The sequence below is a fragment of the Nannospalax galili genome, unplaced genomic scaffold, assembly GCF_000622305.1.
Source record: "Nannospalax galili isolate Female #2095 unplaced genomic scaffold, S.galili_v1.0 scaffold471, whole genome shotgun sequence".
NCBI classification, from domain to species: domain Eukaryota; kingdom Metazoa; phylum Chordata; class Mammalia; order Rodentia; family Spalacidae; genus Nannospalax; species Nannospalax galili.
The window spans coordinates 123806-145214 of record NW_008330333.1 but is presented as its reverse complement, the minus strand read 5'-3'; the positions used below and the strand labels follow the sequence as shown (position 1 = coordinate 145214).

At 48.3% G+C, this 21409-nt stretch overlaps 2 protein-coding genes across 3 annotated transcripts; one reads left to right on the top strand and one right to left on the bottom strand.

Annotated features, from left to right (window-relative positions):
- Positions 1-1039: 1039 nt before the first annotated feature.
- On the top strand, positions 1040-15325 carry Eci1 (enoyl-CoA delta isomerase 1). 2 transcript variants are annotated; one of them, XM_008845283.3, is made up of 7 exons: positions 1040-1198; positions 1330-1416; positions 6857-6984; positions 10658-10804; positions 11604-11725; positions 11819-11997; positions 15067-15325. In XM_008845283.3, exons 1-7 carry the CDS (start codon positions 1159-1161, stop codon positions 15231-15233), a joined length of 870 nt encoding a protein of 289 aa, XP_008843505.1. In that variant the 5' UTR covers positions 1040-1158; the 3' UTR covers positions 15234-15325. The 2 variants fall into 2 exon arrangements, with proteins under 2 accessions (XP_008843505.1, XP_029425684.1); XM_029569824.1 differs by lacking the exon at positions 1330-1416 and having other exon boundaries at positions 1057-1198.
- A 3350-nt stretch (positions 15326-18675) lies between these two features.
- Positions 18676-21409, bottom strand: LOC103744796 (transcription factor E4F1-like; the record flags this gene model as incomplete). Its single annotated transcript, XM_029569836.1, has 9 exons — positions 18676-18756; positions 18833-18895; positions 18966-19108; positions 19181-19379; positions 19545-19762; positions 19845-19950; positions 20444-20653; positions 20976-21145; positions 21232-21409. Coding segments are annotated over 9 exons (1353 nt in total), but the record flags the coding sequence as incomplete, so codon positions are not given.

Genomic DNA, 21409 nt, shown 5'->3' with positions numbered 1-21409 from the left:
TGCCACAAGGAAGATTTGGAAATGTTTAAAATGATAGAGGAGGATCTGGAGAGTTTCAGTGGTTAGCAGTGGTTTTTGCAGAGGACCAGGGTTCAGTTCCCAGTACCCACTTGGTAGCAAACCAACAACCATAACTCCAGTTCCAGGGGATTGGATGCCCTCTTCTGACCTCCCTGGGCACTGCAATGCCTGCTGTGCACCTTGGTACAGTGCAAGTAAAACACATTTTAAATGATGGAGTAGAAGTTGCCGGTCATGGAGAGATGGCTCAGCAGTAAAGAGCACTGACTGCTCTTACAGAGGACCCAGGTTCAGTTTCCAGCACCCACATGGTGGCTACAAACCGACCTTAACTCCAATTCCAGGGGAATCCCACACCCTCTTCTGACCTTTGCAGCATTCCATGACAGCAGCGCACTGACATACATGCAGGTGATACACTCATACACACAAAAATAGGAGCTAAAGAGATGGCTCAGCAGTTAAGAACACTAGTTTTCTTGCAGAAGACCCGGGTTTGAATCCCAGCACCCACATGGCAGCTAACTGTCCCTAACTCCTGTTCTAGGGGATCCAACAACCTCTTCTGACCTGCACAGGCATTGCATGACACGGGTGCACTTACCTGCATGCAGGCAATACACGCATAAACATAATTTTATAAAAATGTTTTTAAATAAATACAGGAAGCCACTTTCACTATTGATACAAATAAAAATACACACGAGGGAATTTTCCCCCCCACACCCCAGGCCTTCCAGGTTTACTCCTGGGAGGGGAACGCAGGCTACCAAGCTCCTGCCACCCACTTTCTACAACCCGATCTCCATCCTTAATTTATCTTCCAGAAGCCCCAACTTCGCTGCACGGCTTGGGTGTGGTGAGGTCGGGCTGCCTGCTGCAGAGAGGTGAGCCCCTCGGGCTGATTCCAGCCGCTCCCCACCCCTCCCCTTCCGCCCCTGGCACGGGCTGCCTGCTCAGTACTGCTGCAGCCCGGGCCTTGAGGGCGGGCGCCCTGGACCTGAACCAGCAGTTCCCAGGCTCTCGCGAGGCCCTTCGAATGGCTACCTTGGCGAGGGGCAGAAAAGCCCCAGAGGAAGTCCTGTAGGGAACGCCTCCGGCCACTAGGCTGCTCCACAACCCCTACGGAAAGTCAAGATGGCGCTGGCAGCCGCGGGGCGCGTTCTGCTGCAGGCAGGTGAGTGGCCTGTGCCGGGCGGCGTCGGGAAGGGAAGGGCATGCTGGCGGCCCGGTACATGGCCGCAGAGGCCGAGCGGCGAGCGCACGGCAGGCCCGGGCGCACTTGCTGATGGTGCTCACTGCCCGCAGGTTCCCGGCTCGGGCGCAGGGAAGTCGTGGATGGCGCGCGACGCTTTGCAAACAAGCGGGTGGAGGTGGAGGCCGACGAGGCCGCAGGTGAGTGGGCGCCGCAGCTCCCCGGTTCCACGGCGGAGATGTCCACCAGTGGTGGACATCAGTGTCTGCAGCTGCAAGTCCGTGGGAAACCAGCTGCAGTGAGCGTCTGGATTTTCCGAAAGCAATGAGAAAAAAACCCGTGTAAACGCGGCTTCAGTTTAAAACTGAAGTTCACACCAGGGAGTTTAAATGTGCCTTGTTTGTTATGAAGATAGAAGTGTGTCTTTTTTAAAGTTTGGAGAACACCAACTAAACTAGTTTAAAATGATGGTAGCCTGCTGTGCGTGGTTGCTCAGGCTTATAAACCCAGCATTCTGCAAGAGGATTGTCAGTTCTAGGAGAGTCTGGGCTGCATGAAACCATGTGTCAGAAAAAAAAAAATGAAAAAAGGCAATGAAGGGAAAGAAAAGAATTGGAAATTTTTTCCGAATATTTTCCTAATACCCTAATACTTGCGCTTGGCACAGAGCCAGCAAGTATTTTCCTAATTGAAGTCAGGAAACACAAGTAGGTTACTCCCTAGGAACCGCCTCCTCTCACAAGGCTGAGACTGGAGACAGGTGAAGGAGTTTAAGGCCTGCTTGGGCTACATAAAGAGCCTCTACTTTTTCTTTTTTTTTTTTTTTTTTTGTCTTTTTGAGACAGGGTCTCCCTGTAGCCCCAGCTGTCCTGGAACTCACTATGTAGACCAGGCTGGCCTTGAACTCACAGAGATCTGCTTGCCTCTGCCTCCCAAGTGCTGGGATTAAAGGTGCCACCACGCCCGGCTGAGCCTCTGCTTTTAAGAGGGGAAAAAAAAACAGATGGGAATAGTAAGGCAGGAATTTTCCAAGATAAACAGATAACAGGCTTTTGAAAGAAAATCCTGAGACTGGAGAATAGCTGGGCCCAGAGCTTAGAATTGGAGACCAGCAGCATTTCCTATTTAGAGCAGGCTGCCCTGTGTCCTCTCAGCTCCAGGTGTTGCCATCTCTGGGCGGAAGTGCTACCCAAGGTAGGCCTGCAGGTCACGGTCTCTGTTCTCTGTGCCTCCCTACTTGGTTCTTGATAGTTGGGACTTCCCAAATGGAGCAGTGAAGACCCTGGGCTCAAACGGGATGAATCCAACAGAAGGTTGAAATGTTGAAAGAATCATTTCTGTAACATATTTGAATTTATTTCAAATAGCACAAAAAACACAAACGTATTTCTGTGCTATTTCAAATAGCACAGAAAACACAAACTTATCTAGCATGCTTATCTAGCATGTAAAAGGCTGTAATTTTTTTTTTTTGGTCGTTTTGAGACGGGGTCTCCTAGTAGCCCCAGCTGGCCTGGAACTCAGTATGTAGACCAGGCTGGCCTCGAACTCACAGAGTGCTGGGATTAAAGGCATGCACCACCACGCCCAGCACAAGGCTGTATTTTTTTTTTTTTTTGTCTTTTTGAAGCAGTGTCTCTCTGTAGCCCCAGCTGTCCTGGAACTCACTATGTAGAACAGGCTGGCCTTAAACTCACAGAGATCTGCCTGCCTCTGCCTCCCAAGTGCTGGGACTACAGGCGTGTGCCACCATGCCTGGCTAAGGCTGTAATTTTAATCCCTTAGTACCACAACAATAAAATATTAGAATGGGTAGTGGTAACTATACACCATGCCAAAGTCAATAGATTATATACCTAAAAATTAGAATTTTAGACTTTATGTCATGCGTATTTTACCATAATTTAAGTATATATAAACATATATCTGCACTAGAAAACAAAAGTGAAATAGCAACTATTTTAATTTTTGTTGTTTTGTTTGGTTTTTGTTATTGTTTTGTAGGTAAAGGTTCCAGTTGAAAAACAAATGGAATGTTCCCTAGTGAAAAAAATGTACCTTTAGCTCAAGAGATTATTTTGATTATTTGAGACAGGAGCTCATTTATACTCAGTATGTAACTATACCAAAATGCAGAATGACCTTGAATTTTTGACCACCTGCCTCCATCTACCAAGTGCTGGGATTATTTGGTTTATCTTCAGCCTCTAGCTCACATTTTTAAAGCCTTGTAGTCCCAAACACATAAGCAGCCTGGTCTACATAGTAAGTTCCAGGCCAGCTGGGCTACAGGGAGACCCTGTCTAAAAAAAGTGTTTAAAGTGCCATATTAAAGTTAATTTAGATTCTATTCACATCATTCAAGAAGCATTTATTTAATACCCACTCTGTGCCAGGAATTTGGTTGCTTATCCCAAGATAGCCAAGTTCATCCAAATTTTCTTTGTTAACTCAGTGTTTACCTTTTGCCTCCTTACCTTTCCCCTAGTGTCCCCTGTCCTACTAGACTTCAAGGCCAACTTCAGATAATTTCCTCCCAACTAAGCTTGAGGAGTTTATTTTATGCATGCCTGTGACTAGGTCAGTTACCTCTTTCTTTTAAATCAAAGATACTAAAAGAGTCCATTTGAGCCTTGGTACTCATTCAAGGGAGTGGGTTTGTATTGACATCCAGAGACTCCAGTCCTCAGAAGGAAATGCCTCGTGATTGTTTTGGAAGTCCTGGGGGCTGCAGGCAAAGAGAGATGATGGAGGCTAGCAGCTGCAATGTCCCTTGTGGGCCCCTTTACTTGCCTGTGTGCTGTAGGCAGAATGATCAATGGGCCAAGGACAGTGAAAGGACATCGCCTTTGACATGTTTAGCCATAGTCCCTAACAGTGTGAGCTGAGCCACACTAGAACCCTCCTCCACATTCAGTTCTTTGATTTTTCTTGCTTCTCAGGGAACCAGGGCTGTACTTCCCCTGAAAACTCAGGACTTGCTAGTAGAGAAAAACAAGGAGGAATTACAGAAATCAATGAATTATAGGACGGACAGACACAAAGAACAAGCTGATGAGAAGCAACTCAGGAGATCAGTGACCAACTCTACCCACTGTCATTTTGTAAGAGGTCAGAGTCAGTGACCCAGATCCATGGGACTCTATCTCTGGTGACAACTCCTTAATGTCCTTGAAGCAGTCTGCCCAGAGTGGAAGTGACAAACAGCCACACTGTTGTCAGGTTTGAGTGTAGACCTGAATGTCAAGGGAAACCTTTACTTTTGGGGGGGGGCGGAGGGGTGTCTTTTCGAAACAGGGTCTCCCTGCAACCCTAGCTGACCGGTAACTCACTATGTAGACCAGGCTGGCCTGGAACTCAAAGAGATCCGCCTGCCTCTGCCTCCCAAGTGTTGGGATTGAAGGCGTGTGCCAGCATGCCCAGCTAAAAAATACTTTTTATTTATTGGTCTTATGTAAGAGATGTGTATGTGAGTTGGGGCACATGCCATGGCAGAGAGATGCTTTCAGGAGACACTTTTTTCCTTCTACTGGGTATCCAGGGATCAAACTCAAGTTGTCAAACTTTTATGGCAAACTTTTATTCACTGAGCCATCTCACCAGACTGACCTTGATTTTGAAACGGTACTTTGATATCTTGCTGTGGAACTCAAGCTAGTCTGGGCCAAACTCTGTGTAGCACAGGCAGACCTTGAACTCCAAATCCTCATCCCAGGTGAGAAACTGTAAGTACATACCACCATATTGAGGTTATAAATTATTTCTTCTGGCACAGAGCTACACACATTCTGTAACTTGCTGCCTTCCTACTGGTTACTTGTGACTCTGGCCTGCAAAACTGAAAATACTCCCTGGTGTAAAGTTTTTCTGAAGTGGAAGGTCAGCAAATACTCTCAGGACATTTTTAAGTTCACTTCCAAAGACACTTTGACCCAGCCACTGGGTCAAAATCCTTAGAAACTATAGGATGATATTTGTGATTCTTTTTCTGTTTTGATTTGTTTTTTTGAGACAGGGTCTCCCTGTAGCTCCAGCTGTCCTGGAACTAACTGTGTAGGCCAGGCTGGCCTTGAACTCACAGAGATCTACCTGCCTCTGCCTCCCAAGTGCTGGGACTAAAGGTGTGTGCTACCACGCCCAGCCTGTGATTCATATTTTTTTAATATTTTGTTCCTGTTTATCAAGTTATCAAGTTTTCTTGCTTTGTGAAAAAGGAAAGCAGACTCCTGTCTCAAATGTTAAAATTGTGTGGAGATTACTTGTCCACACAAAACTGGTTTAATGACAAAAACATTACTGCAGGGTATATTTTCTGCTTCCCCTCCCCTTTCTGGGACTTGGCCTGTGGAGTGACCCCATCTACCTGGTTTTCCCAAAGTTTCTTCTCGGGTAGGTCTCAGTGATTGCTTCCTAGAATCTTGTATCTCCCCTAAAGGCATTACCTACCTAAGTAAAGCCAGCAAGGTCTGACTGAACCACCACAGAACCTGCCTCCTGCTTTTGGATGAAATCTATCTGAAAGGATGGACCTAAAAGGTAGACAGAGTCAGAAGTGGGGCATCCAGAGTGTCCTAGCCTGCCCAAGAGCACAGCTGTGGGCTTCTTTGTGGGGATGAGCCTTAATATTCAAGCCTGTATTAAAGTGACAGTTTTTTGGTATGTCTACCCTGTGGCCCGTGGGCTACATGTGGGCTGCATGTGATAGCCTAACACAAAATTATAAATCTATTTAAAACACTATAGGGTTTTTTTGGTTTTTGTTTTTGTAACTAGGCTATGCAGTTCTCAAATGTGAACTTTGTAGATGATGATATCATGTTGCAGGCTTGAAGGTTGAACATGGATGTTAGACTAAGGGTCATAGTACATGCCTGTTATGCCAGCACTCAGAGGCAAGAAGACTTTGAGTTCAAAGTCTCAAAACCAAAGTAGAATGTATAAAAATCATACTTTATCTGTAAAGTAGTGCTGACAGGGCTGCCTGGCTGTAGTAGTTCTAATTTTGCAGGCCTCAGGGCCTCCTGTACTACTACCCAAAGTGGAAGTGGAAGTTTCTGGCAAACTTGGCTTTGTGCCCCAGGCTAATAATAGCTAATTTCCCACCCCATCCCCAGGTCCTGCCTTCTGAGGGCCCCCTGTCTTCTGCAGCACACAGTAGTTAGAGAAATACAAGGACAGGCTCCTCCAGTCCTAATAATGATGGTCCACATCTACATGTGTCTACATGTGTCCCCTCTACATGTTTCAGGTCATTCATGTTTTAGAATATACTTGGGTTCATCCATATGTTCCAGGTACTACAGGAAGCTTCAGGTTCAGGACATTGTTCAGAGTACTTGAGACAGTTCTCAGCTTTCATCTTGAAGAGACAGGTGACATCATCCAGGGAATTTGAGACCTTGCTAATACTCTGAAAAGCAAGGGTAACGGATTGAGGCTGCCCAAGGCACACAGGACTCACCATCTGCATCTTCACCAGAAACCTGAATTTCCAGATTGCATGTTGCCTTTACCTGCTAAACCATCTTACCAGTTTTTAAACCTCAAAACTGCAGCTCCTATAGCCAGGCTTAGGACCGGGTGTGGTCTGGCCAGAGTACTTTTCCAGTGCTGGATGCAAGGTTCTTCCTCTTTATTTAGGGATTGCAGTGATGAAGTTAAAAAATCCTCCCGTAAACAGCCTCAGCCTGGAGTTTCTGACCGAGTTCCTCATAAGCCTGGAGAAGCTAGAGAACAACAAGAACTTCCGTGGTGTCATCCTTACTTCGGTAGGTGTTTCAGTAGTTCAGGGGCCACATCTGTGCTCAGAGGAGAAACCTGGGAAACACTGTAGCCCTCCATGGAGTGCAGAGTCACCAGGTAGCCCTAGACACCACTAGGATCCTCTGAGCCATATCGTTCTCTATAGGGCAGGCTCCAAGGCACTGCCCAGCCTGGGCTGTCCTTAGAGGACTCTGCTCAACAGTCTAGATGGGAACCTGTGGAGGACAGAGTTCTTCCCAAGGGCCACCAGAAGTCAAGCAACCATAAGCAAACATGACCGGGGCTCCTGGGGTGCCTCCTTCCAGGAGCTACTGATACCTAAGCTGGTCCCACCAGGACACATGCCCTAAGAGCCATGTACTCTGCTCTTTGGGCCATCTGAGGTCAAGTTTTCAGGGGACAAATTCTTCTCCCATCTGAATTCTTGAGGGGAATCTTGGCATTGCCCCTAAGTGCAGGCAAAGGCCAGGAACAATACCAGTGACAACAGCATCACTGCAGTAGTAAGTGGCCCCAGAGAGGAGGTTGTACAGTATTAAGAAAGTTCTCAGGTTTGGCTTCTAGACTCACTGAGCACCTTTGAGGGGCATCATGTCCCCTCCCCTACACCATTGCCAGGACAGAAAGTCAGATGTGGTGTCAGCTCTCAGCCCCTTGGTTGTTTTTGGTTGGTTGGTTGGTTGGGTTTTGTGACAAGTTCATATGTATTCCAAGCTGGCCTTCAACTTCGTATGTAGCCAAGGCTGGAGTACCACCATACCAGTTTAATAAGGTCCTGGGAATTGAACCCAGGGCTTTGTGCAAGCTAGACATATACTCTACTAACCGAGCTACATCTCCAGCCCCTAATACTTTTTTTCCTTTCTTGTTTGTGGTACTGGGGATGAACGCACAGCGTTCGGAATGTTAGGCAAGTGCTCTGCCACTAAATTTCTTCCCTCAGCCCCTTATTAAAGTAGGATGACACTCCCACCACTTTTCAAGTTAGGATGAAAACACAGATTTTCCCGAGTGCTAAGTGCCACAGTAATAAGAGACCTGACCAGGCCAGGCACCAATAGTATGTCTTAGTGTTGTGGTCAGTAAAGGAGTAGGAAGCCAATAGTCAAGGTTTGGTGTGGCAGCTACCTGTCACATCTCCAAAGGGCCTGGCTGCCTAATAGGGAACCATCACTACCATGGACAGGAAACACCAGGGGCATCTCCAGACCAGGTTGACTGTTAACCCTGGGGAGCTGGGGCTGTAGAGCACAGTCCTGCCCTGGCCTTTGGGCAGAGGTTGCTGTGCTCCTCCCATGGCAGGCCTGCTGCTGATGGGTAGACTGGAGTTCTAGTAACAGCAGAATCCCAAGGAGCTTTCCCACAGTCCCAGCCAACCTACTGGGAATGTCTTCCCAAATTCTTCCTGGAGTACTTCATTCTAGATGGCATTTTGTAGCATGACATCTCTGTAATGCTCTAGAAATGGGAGAGCTTCATGTTACTAATATAGAGCTTTCCAAATGAAGACAACTGCTTCTTACCCAGTCTAATCTGGGCACGCGTATAGGTATCACATCACATGTACAACACTGAGGGTCCCACAGCCTCACTCTCCTTAGTCTCCCCATGCTGGGAGAAGAGGGTAACATTTGTCCCTCAGAAGCCAGTTTGTTGGTGCGTTTGTGTTCTGTATTGTGCACCTACTATGTACATAGCACAGGTTCTGACTGAACATAAGTACTCAACAGATAATCATCGTGTATAAAATTTCTATGGCGACCAATAAATTTTTTTTTATTTTTATTTTATGTGTATGTGTCTGTGAGTGTATGCCATGTATGTAGGTGCCCATAGAAGCCAGAAGAGGATAACAGATCCCCTGGAGCTAGAGGTAGAGGCTGTTGTTGATAAGGGAACTGGGAACACACTTGGGTCCCCTGGAAGAGCAGCAGGTGCTCTTAACCACTGACCTATCTCTCTAACCCTGAGTAAAATGTATTAATCAATAGAAATTGATTCTCTCACAGTTCTGTAGGGCAAAGTTCAAAATGACAGAACTCACAGAGGTGGTATCTGGATGCTCCAGGGGAGAATCCTTTGCTGCTCTTCTAGCTCCCCTGGCTTCTGAGCTTATGGCAGAGTCCCTCTGGTCTTCCTTCAGATGGTTTCTCCCTGTGTCTCTGGTTCTACCTCCCCCTCTCTTAATTAGGGTCTGGCTATGTAGGTCAGGTTGGCTTTGAACTCATGATCATCCTGCCTCCACTGCTGCATGCTGGGATTACCAGTGTGCCACTAGGCCTACTCTCTTTAATCTCTAGCTTTTTAACAACTCCCTTTCTTCATAGGTCTTATTCTAGTCTAGAGATAAGAATTTGAATGCAGCCAAGGCAAGGTGGCATGCCTTTAATCCCAGCTCTCAGAAGGCAGAGGCAGGCAGATCTCTGAGTTCATGCCCAACCTAGTTTATGTAGCAAGTTCCAGGCCAGTTGGGGCTACAGGGAGACCCTGTCTCAAAAAAAAAAAAGAATTTGAATGTGACCTAGAAGGACACCAGTTCAGCCAACAACAGGTATGTTCTGAAAGCACAGAAATGGGCTGACCCAAAGCTCTTCGAATCCATTTGGCAAGTGGTGTGACCAGTAGGAGTACTTCAGTCTATTTTTTTACTTTAAAATCTGTCTCTGCCTTCCAAGTGCTAAGATTGTAGGCATTTGCCACCAAGTCCAAAATAAAAAGCTCCTGTTGTTCCCCCATGGCTGTTGCCCCCTCTGCCTTCTCCCTCCTGCCATCCTCTGAACCCAGTCTCATAAGAAGCATCTGAGTTTAGCATAGTAGTCACTCATCTTTTCATCTCTGTTGAGTCTTTTAAGTTACAAAAGAGGAATGTGTTTCATGGATTAAAACATGAGAGCAGCCCACACAGATACTGTGCACAGGAGAAATTGTGTCAGAAGAGTGAAGTTGCCCACACTGACTCTCCCTTGTGTAAAGACTCCAAACATATCTATGTCCACGCCCTCACCTCCTGACAGGAGATGCTGTGGGGCATCCAGTTCTTGCTCCTGGAAGGCAGGATGGGTCTGGGGATGTAACAAGTCTTCCACCAAGGAGCCCAGGGGAGGAAAACACGTGCCAGCACACAGAGGACATCCCTGACTGTTTTTCTACCTGGCCACTACTGGGCCATTTCTCTGGAAATCCTAAAGAAAGTGCCCAGGATTTGATACATGGCCTTGTCTTGCTTAGCTTTTCTGGAGCCCATCAGTTCTTTTTCTACCTGTGTTCTCCCCAGCCCCTCTCTGGTAGCTGTGTTAGTCATGAGTCATCTAACCGAGAACCAACAAGTCCTCTAGATCTTTTTCCTGCACTAGCACTTTCTGCCCTTGCTTGACCCTTGAAAGTAAGTCAGAACATGTACCCTTGCACAGTGTATCAGGATTCCTATTGCTCCTGAGGTCTTCAGCCTGGATTACAGAATAAGAAATGCAGACGTGTGCACAGCTGGTACATAGTTATCTCTGAGCAGTACCCAACCTTACCTGTTCTGTCATTTCCAGTTTGAACTGATAAAAGGAACATTTTGGGAAGTTCCAGAAGCAAGTCCACAGTTTGTCCTTGGAGCTCCTTGTTCTAGATTCTTTAGAAGCAGTATGTTGCCACCTAAACATGACTTCTGGCTTTTCCCCCGACCCCCAGGAACGCCCAGGTGTCTTCTCAGCCGGCCTGGACTTGATGGAGATGTATGGGCGGAACCCAGCCCACTATGCTGAGTACTGGAGGGCTGTGCAGGAGCTGTGGTTGAGGCTTTACCTGTCCAACATGATATTGGTGTGTGCCATCAATGTGAGTGTCTCCACCCACACTCCGTCCCCAGTTCTTCAGGGCAAGGAACATGCAGGAACTGCATGCAAGGAACTGGCTGAGAGGCTATCCAGAATGAACCCAGAACAGATCTGCATTTTTAGATGTGGCACTGTGTTCTAACCTTGGAAAGACAGGGAGGTTGAGGAAGAAATAACGCTCAACTTCAGGAAGTGGGGTACTATGGGGAGTGGGGCCCAGACACTTGGGATCAAACCCAGAGGAAATTGAAGGATGGTGGGCAGACAAGAGACAGTTAGGTGATAGGCAGATGTAGGAGTCTGGAGAAGAGATGCTGATGATCCATCTTGGTGGGGAGAATTGGGGTGCATGATGTGAGGACTTTGTTATTTTGGAGCTCCCAGAGCACCTGGTATGGTTGGCAGCTGGGGGTGATAACAGCCCTGTGGGGCCTGATAGCTCTAGCTAAATGTTCATTTTGAGCATTAGCATCAGATAAAAGCTACAAAAGGAGAAGCAACTTGCCATCCTAAAGGGAGTCGTTTTTTGGGTCCTAAAAGCTGAAGAACCTTGTGTCAGGGCCTTTGGACCTCCCCCTACTCCCATGCCACCCTCCACCCCCTGAAACCCTAGCTTGTCCTCTGGTCTCTGCTCACATGCCTATCATGCACAGCCTGCCCAGATGCGAGTGCAGCACCTGGTGGGGCTAAGAGCCCAGGCCCACCCTCAGCCCTTCCTTGGGTGACCTCTACCCTGACTCTCAGGAATACTCATGGGTCCAGCAGCTTCCATAGGCCAAGACTCTTGCTTCTCCCTGCAGGGCACCTCTCCTGCTGGAGGCTGCCTCATGGCCCTCACCTGCGACCACAGGATTATGGCTGACAATCCCAAGTACACCATAGGACTGAATGAGAGCCAGCTGGGAATTGTTGCCCCCTTCTGGTAAGACAGGGGACTGCACCTACACTACTTGAACCCAAGCCCAACATACCATCCCTCTACCTAGCTCAAAGTTGATGGATATCTGCATTCCAGGTTTAAAGACAATTTCGTGAACACTGTCGGTTACCGAACTGCAGAGCATGCCCTGCAACTGGGGCTGCTCTTCCCACCTGCAGAAGCCCTCAAGCTGGGTATAGTAGATGAGGTGGTACCCGAAGACCAGGTACACAGCAAGGCTCAATCAGTGATGGCCCAGTGGATGGCCATTCCAGGTGAGGAGCATGGGGAAGGGCAGTAGCTTTGGAACAGGTGGCTAAGGGAACTTTCTCTCCCTCCCTCCCTCCTTCCTCCCTGTCCTGGTGATCCATCCTGATGAAACCAGAAGTTCTGTGAAGTAGGCTGTGCTGGTGTCCACAGCTGCAGGGACAAAGGACCAGAACCCAGGTAGCTTATAAACATAAGTCATTCCTAGGCAGGCATGGTAACTCATGCCTTTAATCCCAGCACTTGGGAGGCAGAGGCAGGTGGGTCTTTGTGAGATCGAGCCCAGCCTGGTCCACATAGCTAGTTCCAGGCAAGCTGGGGCTACAGGGAGGCCCTATCTCAAAAAAAAAAAAAAAAAGTTATTCCTAGACACCAAGTCCAGACTCAAGGTGTCATCAGGGCTATCCTGGGTGGAATCCTCCCTTGCCGCCTCTTCCAACTTCTGATAACTCCAAGCATTCCATGACTTGTGCCCCCATCTGTTCTGTCTCTGTCTCCCACCATAGTGATCTTTCTCAAGACTATCTGTCCCACATCTCCCTCTGTTCCTAGGATACCTCCACTAGATCTGGTAGTTCCCTGTAGCTAAGATGCTCTCATCTTAATCACATCTATGGAAATTTTTTTCTAAGTCAGGTCACATATTTAGGTTCCAGAACTCTGATACACCTTTTGAAAAGTAGCTCCTGGCCAGGTGGAGCACACCTTTAGTCCCAGCACTCAGGAGGCAGAGGCAGGCAGATCCTCTGTGAGTTCAAGGCCAGCCTGGTCTACAGAGTGAGTTCCAGGCACCTGGAGCTACGGAGACCCTGTCTCAAAAAGACCAAAAAAAAAAAGAAAGAAAGAAAAGTAGCTCCTGTTGCTATTCAACCCACGGCAAAGACAATTAAAACACTGTCAGTCTGCTTATAGAAATAGAGCCGAAGCCAGGCATGGTGACACACACTTTTAATGCCAGCACTCGGGAGGCAGAGGCAGGTGGATCTCTGTGAGTTCAAGGCCAGCCTGGTCTACATAGTGAGTTCCAGGACAGCTGGGGCTACAGGGAGACCCTGTCTCAAAAAGACGAAAAAAAAAAAAGAAAAAGAAAGAAAGAAAGAAATAGAGCCAGTCATATCCATGATGATTAGGAGCAGGGATCAGCTTCATGGGTCATGAAGTAGGTGTTGCATGGGGCTTTTACAGCAAGAGGGCAGCCAGAAGGAACACAGCTGCTGCACCCTGTGAAACTACAGGGACACTGAGACTTCTTGGTTTTTGCTTTATTTTTTGAAATAGGGTCTCACTACATAGTTACTTACTGGCCTGCAGCAATCAAATTTGTAGGTTCAAATTTGTAGTCCTGCCACCATGCCCAACTAAGATACCCAAACTTGAGTGTCATGTATTTCCCACATGTCACAAAGTTTCCTTTTGAATTTTTTCCCAGTTATTTCAAAATGTAAAAATTGGTCCCAGCACTCAGGAGGCAGAAGCAGACAGATCTCTGTGAGTATGAGGCCAGGTGGGCCTACTTAGTGAGTTCCAGGCTAGCCAGGGCTACATAATGAGACCTTGTCTCAAGAAAACAAACAAAAGTAAAAATCGAGGCTAGAGAGATGGCTCAGGGTTTAGGAGCATGTAACTGCTCTTCCATAGGACCTGAATTCAATTCTCATCACCTCATCAATTCTCTCATCCATCTCATAACAGGTGAACAACCACCTGTAATTCCAGCTCCAGGAATTCAACACTTCGGTTCCATCGGTTCCAGTATTCATGTACATATACATGTACATGTACACATTAAAAAATAAAATCTTGAGAAATCATATCTAGGGACTGGAGAGATGGCTCAGGGTTAAGAGCACTGACTGCTCTTGCAAAGAAAGTACCCAGGTTCGATTCCCAGAACCCACATGGCAGCTAACAAATGCCCGAAACTCCAGTTCTAGGGGATCCAATGCCCACTTTGTCTCTGTGAGCATTGTAAGATACAGGTGCACTTACATACATGCAGGCATACACTCATACAAATAAAATAAAAATAAATAGAATATCATAAAATCCTGAGAAATCATATCTAGGGGCTGGAGAGATAGTTCAGCAGTTAAGAGAACTGGCTGCTCTTGCAGAGGACAGGGGTTTAATTCCCAGCACCCATACAGTAGCTAACAACTATCTGTAACTCCAGTTTCACAGGAATAAGATGCCCTCTTCTGATCTCTGTGGGCACTGCACAACAGGGGTGCACTTACATACATGTAGGCAATACATTCGTATACATAAGAATATTTTAAGTGGGGTGTGGTGGCTTACACCTTTAGTCCTAGCATTCAGGAGGCAGAGGCAGGCAGATCTTGATGAGTTCAAGGCTGGCCTGGTCTACATAGTGAGTTTCAGGCCAGCTGGGGCTATAGGGAGACCAAATATTTTTTGAAAAAGAAATCATATCTAAAAATTATATCCTGGCAGCCTTCCTCTCTTGGGGAGCAAGTGTGCCAATCCCTATATGCATAAATGAGTATTTAGTGACACAGAAAATATTGTTAATAATGACTAACAAAAATGACACATCAGTTGTTTGTGGTCCTGTGGCTAGCACGCAGGGCTTTGTGGATGCCAGACAGCTGCTTTACCACTGAGCTGTATACCCAGCCCTGAAAATTTACGCAAACAAAATTTTAAGAACCAGGCATGGTGGTATATACCTGCAATCCCAGCACTTGGAAGACCAAAGGAAGATTGCTACAAATTCAAGATCATCTTAAGCCACCTAGTAAGATGCTCCATAATACAATAACAGTGGTAACAACAAAAGATTTTACAGTCTCATCCTATCTGCTATTTATCTTAGTATGTATATACAAGGTGTTCATATGCAGCCTTCATAGGCTGGCTTTGAAGTACCTATCCTCCGGCCTCAGGCTCCCAAATGCAGGATTACAGGCATGAGCCCCCACACCCCATTTTATCTGTGATTTTTCTAAACTCTCTACCAGAGTTTGTGTTTGAATACTTGAAGAACTTGTTGAACAATGGGAATGACCCCCCTGTCTCTGAAGGTGAGTGTCACAGGTAACCCCATTTTCTTTAAGACCACTCTCGACAGCTGACCAAGAACATGATGCGAAAGGCCATGGCAGACAACCTGATCAAGCAGCGGGAGGCTGACATCCAGAATTTCGTCAGCTTCATTTCCAGAGACTCCATCCAGAAGTCCCTGCACACGTACTTAGAAAAGCTCAAGCAAAAGAAAGGCTAAAGCAAGGCTGCGCTTGGGTGTTCACTCACATGTGCCTTCCAGGGACCCACTGGCCCCAAGTGGGTTATAAACAAGGTATTTTTCCACTTTGAGATTCTTTTGGCTTTATTTTATGTGATTTTCAAAAGTCTTCTTCCTTGGAATGAGGGAATCACTCTGTTAGTAAAGTACTTGGTATACAAACATAACGACCTGAGTTCAGTTCTGCATGGTATGGTAGTGTGTTCTTGTACCCCCAGTATTGGATAGATGGATACTGGCAGTTTGCTGCAGCTTGTTTCCCAGCCAGCCTAATCAGTGAGTCCCAGATCTCAGTGAGAGACCCTGTCTATAAACATGATGGTTCCTGAGGAATGACACCCAAGGTTGACACACACGAATATACACACACACAGAAGTTCCTGGTTTTTTGAAGTCCATTGCCCTAAGACCCAGCTACAAGTATCTTTCTACTTGGTAAACAGCAGAAGGCCCTCTGGGCCTTATAAGGTCTCACTTGGTGTCCACCTTCTGAAAGAAGAGTATCAGAGGAACCTGAGGAACTAAATGTGGAGGAAGATGACAGTAAGGATTCCCTTTAAAAAAAAAAATTCTGGATCGGCTTGGTGGTGCACGCCTTTAATCCCAGCACTTGGGAAGCAGAGGCAGGCGGATCTTTGTGAGTTCAAGGCCAGCCTGGTCTACATAGTGAGTTCCAGGACAGCTGGGGCTACAAGGAGACCCTGTCTCAAAAAGACCAAAAAAAATAAAAAAACAAAAATTTCTAGACAAGGTCTCATGTAGCCAGGATGGCCTTCAAACTTGCTATTTAACTGAAGATTACCCTGAACTCCTGATTTTCTTGCTCCATTTCCTCAGTGCTGGGGTCACAGGGGCACATCACCATTCCTGGTTTATGTAGTACTAGGTGTCAAACCCATGGTTTCCAGCACTATACCAACCTCGCTGCATCCCCAGCCTGCTTATTCTGCTTAGTCTTGAATCTTTAGAAAGAGTTTTTAAGAACCGTACTTGTCAGCTGGGGAATGAGCATCCATTGAGCACCTGCCTAGTATGCACCAGGCCTTGGGTTTTATTCTCAGCAACACACTAAGACAGACAAAAAACAGAACCAGGCTGGAGAGGTGATTCAGCAGTTAAGAGCACTGGCTGCTCTTGGAGCAGACTCGGGTTCAGTTCCTAGCACCTACATGATGACTAATAACTATCTATAACTCCAGTTCCAAGGTATCCAATGCCCTCTTCTGGCTTCTATGGGTATTGTATGCATGTGGTACACTCCATGCATGCATGGAGAACACTCATATACATAAATTTAAATAATTTTTTTTAAAAAGAGAGTCAAACTTGTCTGATCCATTTAAAAAAAAAAGTTTCTTCCCATATGATTCAGGCCTGTTCTCTAATACTACCAAAGATGAGATATTTTATTGTCTTTGAGCCTCCACAAGCACGCCTGCAGGTACACACACACACACACACACACACACACACACACACACACACAGAGATGAGATGTTTTAATAACCAGAAACTAGTTGGGTGTGGTGGTGCACACCTTTAATCCCAGCACTTGGGAGGCAGAGGCAGGTGGATCTCTGTGATTTCAAGGCCAACCTGGTCTATGTATCGAGTTCCAGGCCAGCTGGGGCTGCAGGGAGACCCTGTCTCAAAAAGACCAAAAAAAAGGAGATGGCTCAGCAGTTAAGAGCACTGACTGCTCTTACAGAGGACCCGGGTTCAATTCCCAGCAACCACATGGCGGCTAACAACAATCAGTAACTCCAATTCCAGGGGACTCTGACACCTTCTTCTGACCTCCCTGAGCATTGCATGACAGGGTGCACTTACACACATGCAAGCAATACACTCATACACATTAAAGAAAAAAAAGAAGAAATAACCAGAAACTTCATGAAGCCCTTGTATTCACAGACCTGTTTGTTCCTGCTCCTAAAGTAATGGCCCACTTAAGCTCAAAGCCCCCATCCTCCAAGTCCTTTCCCAGCCCAAGCTTTTAGGGAAGAAACTATACAGGAGAGTACCACCAAAGGTCTGTACCCAGGCAAATGTGCAGGATCTAAGCCCCCAACAGCCTGCCTTATTTGCAGGACTCCCTGAAGAGCTGACTTGCTGGGGCATAGGCCCAGCCTCTCTGACCACCTTTTGCAGTACTGGATGAGACACAGCCTCTGATTCAGATTAGTGTGTAAGGATCCCTGAGCCAGGATGGGCACCAGGGTCCAGGAAACCATAACTGCCCTACTGCATCTAGAATGAAATTCATGGAAGCATTTGAGTTTGCCCAAAGGAAGCAAGGATACTGTCCTAGCTTGCTTTCTGTTGCTATGATAAATGCTCTAACCAAAAAACTACGAAAGGAAAGGATTCGTTTCAGTTTATGACACAGGTTATAATCTAAAGGTTGAGGGAAGTCAGTACAGGAACCTGGAGTCATGAACTGAAGCAGAGACCATGGAGGAATGCTGCTTACTGACTTGCTCAGCTACCTTTATATATATCCCAGACCCACATGTCCAGGGATGGCACTGCCCATAGTGGGCCAGACCTTCCTACATCAATTAACAATCAAGATACCCCATAGACATGTCCACAAGACAGTCTGATGGGGACAATTCCTCAACTGAGGGTACCTCTTTTCAGTTGATTCTAGTTTGTGTTAAGTTGACAAACCAGCACAGGGCTAGAGACATGTTTCAGGGGTTAAGTACACCTGAGTTCAGTTCCTAGCACCCACATCAGGTGGTTCACAACTCTCTGTAACTCCAGCTCCAGAAGATCTGACACCCTCTTCTGACCTCCAAAGGCACACACACATGGTCTAGAGGTAGCCAATTTCCATCACAATATGAGGTGGGCAAGAGCAATGGAAACAGCTCCAGTGGGCAGTAAGAATAATGCTTGCATTCTAGAATGGCTGGGTCCTCAGAAAGGTCAAAGTCCTCATCCAACCTGTGTGTAGTCCTGGCCCAAAGTGGATTGTATATTAAGCACACGAATATGTGCCAGGCACTGATCTGGTGTCCTTCATGAGTACTCTTTACAACTCTATGAGCTAGGTTGTGTTAACATCTTAGAGATGAGTAATTCTGTCATATGTCCATGGTCATTGGTTTATACCAGCCGACTGTGCCCTGAATCCTCAATGGGTCCATTGCTGGTGGCCAGAGTATGCAGATGGCATATCCTAACCACCTCAGGTGTCAATGAGACTTGAAGGTCCCTTCCACAAGAAAATGGTTGCCAATGGCAAGAGTCTGGAAGAAGATGGGTGGAGCCTCAGCTCTGTGGGGCAAACAAACCTCGATGTACCCAAGGTCTTATGTCTCTAGACCTACTCACCAACCCATAGCAACCCAAGATCAGAAGTTGAGCACCTCACATACTGACAGAGCTGAGGAAGCTGAGGTCACAGATCCAACTGAGTAGGGCAGCATCAAGAGACTATCAAGGTAGCCTGGTGCACAATCTGCTGCACCACCTTCATGATGTGGCTATCCACCTGCAAAGACCGTGGCTCAGACTCGGGGGCTGCTCAGTGGTCAGACGACATTGCCACACTTCACCCAGACTCTCACCTCAGACTGGGTGCCCTCGATGATCTCTGTGGCTTCACTGGTCTCTGTGTCATCTGCAGTGGCCTGGGGAAACAGTCAGAAGTCAGCCTGTGCTGACGCAAATGCATCCCTGCCCCAGCAGCCCCACACCCACCTCAATGATGTACTCTTGGGTGTCAGCCACCACAGACGAGAACTCCACCAGCACAGTGTGGGGGTCTTCTGCAAGCACAGTGGCAGCTGCCGAGGGGCTCTCTTCCGACACCAGCAACTCCTCCACTTCCAGCAGGCAGCCCCCTGCCAACGGGGAGCTCAGTCAGGGCCGGGCCATCCCAGCCCTCACCCCCTCCTGCCACCTTTGGCCCAGACCTTTGGTGCGCAGGTGCCGGTTGAGTGTGCCGTGCTCTGCAAAACCACGGCCACACTTGTAGCACTTGAAGGGCTTCTCGCCTGTGTGGTGCCTCACATGTCGCACCAGCGAGCCCTTCTCCCGGAAGCCTCGGCTGCAGAACTGGCACACGTGGGGCTTCTCCTCCAGATGCGTCCGGAAGTGCACCTGCTGGGCAATCTAGGGAGACCCAGTCTGTGACAGCCTGACCTCAGCCACAAGACTGCAGCCTCCTACCCACTCCCCACCTCTGGGTGTGGCAGAGGCAAGGGGTATAGCCAGCCCCTCTGACTGAGGAGTGGAGGGCGGGGGTCACGCATCGGGACCCAGGGACGAGAGGCCCACCTTGGTCTTGTAGCGCTTGCCACACTGGGGACAAGGGAAGGGCCGCTCATCTGAGTGGACACGCCGGTGGCCGCGCACATGGGCGATGGTCTTATAAAGCTTCCCACAGTCTCCACAACGGAAGCGGCGCTCACGCACATGTACCTCCTGATGCTTCTTGAGCAGATAGGCCTTGGGGAAGGCTTTGCCACACTGTGTACAGGTGAACGGCCTCGGCCCTGGGGCCACATGCAACATCAGGCCAGGTCCACCACCCACAGCCCACCTGACCCCCAGCTGCCTACCCACGGACCTACCCACCTTCGTGGCCTCTTCTGTGGGCCTCCAAGGTGGCTGCTGTCGGGAAAGTCTCACTGCACTGAGGGCACAGGTGCGTCCTGGGCACAGCTGAGGCCTCACTGGCCACCTGCTGGGGAACCACAGGCAGACCTCTAGCACCCAATGCAAGCTGTGCCCCAATGATTCCAAAGACAAGACCGTGGCCATCTTCCCTCCTGGCCCAGGAAAAGCAGTCAACAGAGCAGAGGGCAAAGTTACAGCAGGAAGCAATGCTGCTTTCTAGCCCCATGCTGGTGCAGGCCTGTAATCCCAGCACTTGGGAGATGTAGGCAGGAGGACCAAGAGCTCCACACCAACCCTGACTACATTAAGGAGCTGGAAGCCAGTCTGGGCTATGTAAGACTGTCTCAAACAAAAGCAAAAACAGCTGAGTAGAGTGGCACAGGCCTTTAAAGGCAAAGACAGGGTAATCTCTGTGAGTTCCAGGCCAACCAGGGCTACATGAGACCCTGTCTCAAAACAAACAAAAATGCTACTTTCTGTTGCATGAGGAGGCTGGCAGCCCAGGCCAGTGTGATAACCAGGCACTGAGAAGGAACATGCCAGCACCAGACACTTACTGTCTCCATCTGGTCCACCTCCAGCAGTGGCAGTTCCGGGGATCCATCTCCCAGAGACTGAGGACTGGACCCAGAGGGAGGGGCCGGCTCCAGGACACCCTCCTCCCCAGTGACCCGCTCCAGGACGATGCCAGAATTCTGCATGGCCTGGTGTAGCAGGTTCTCACGGTTGCTCTCACTGGAACAGGGAAGGTCCTCTGGGCCTGGGGGCTGCAGGGGAGGTAGAGGGAGGGAAAGGAGGAGGGAGGCCTGCCAGGAAGCCCAGCACAGGCACTTACCCGCAGCCGCCCCACATGGCAGACTCATGACAGACCCACCCAGGAGCCCCTCAGTGCACTGCCAGTTGCCTTTGCTCTCACTCAGGGAAGCCCAGCCCCCTCCCCTTCTCCCTAGACTTCAGCTCACTCTCCTCTGCCCCTTCCCTGCCTTGTGGAATGCCATCTACTAAAGAGGGGGTAGGTGTAAGTCTGTCCTGGTCCTGCTGACACCAGTGTCTGAAAGCAGAGCAGGCAGAGGGCAGAGAAGCCCCTACCTCTGGAGCCAGGGCTTTCATGCCCAAGGGCAGCTCCTGCATCTGGACATGGACTTCATGGATGACGGTGCCCTTGGCATCTGTCACCAGGTGGATCACAGGTGATGTTTCCATGGGTTCTCCTGTCACTGAGGATGGTGGAACTGTCCCCACAGTGGAGTCACTGGACCCTTTAAGGCAGAGCCCATGATGAGCCTGGCAGCTAATGCTGGGAACAACAGCACTGAAAACTTGGGCAGCTCCTCACCAGGCTGACCTGCAGGTACTTCCTCTTTGCCCACAACCGTGTCCTTGCTCATGTTGAAGCGAATTTTTTCTGTGCATGGAGTGAGAGACTTGAGATGCCTCATCAGTGCACCTGACTCCCGGAAGCTCTTTCCACATTTGGCACACTTGTAAGGGCGCTCATCTGTGGAGAAAACAGCAGCCCCCTC

Bases quoted from the DNA above. Each gene is read 5' to 3' on its own strand.
- Eci1 (XM_008845283.3), top strand. From the start codon at position 1,159: ATGGCGCTGGCAGCCGCGGGGCGCGTTCTGCTGCAGGCAG. The intron at 10,805-11,603 runs GTGAGTGTCTCC...TTCTCCCTGCAG, and splicing joins TATTGGTGTGTGCCATCAAT to GGCACCTCTCCTGCTGGAGG. The intron at 11,998-15,066 runs GTGAGGAGCATG...ATTTTCTTTAAG, and splicing joins CCAGTGGATGGCCATTCCAG to ACCACTCTCGACAGCTGACC.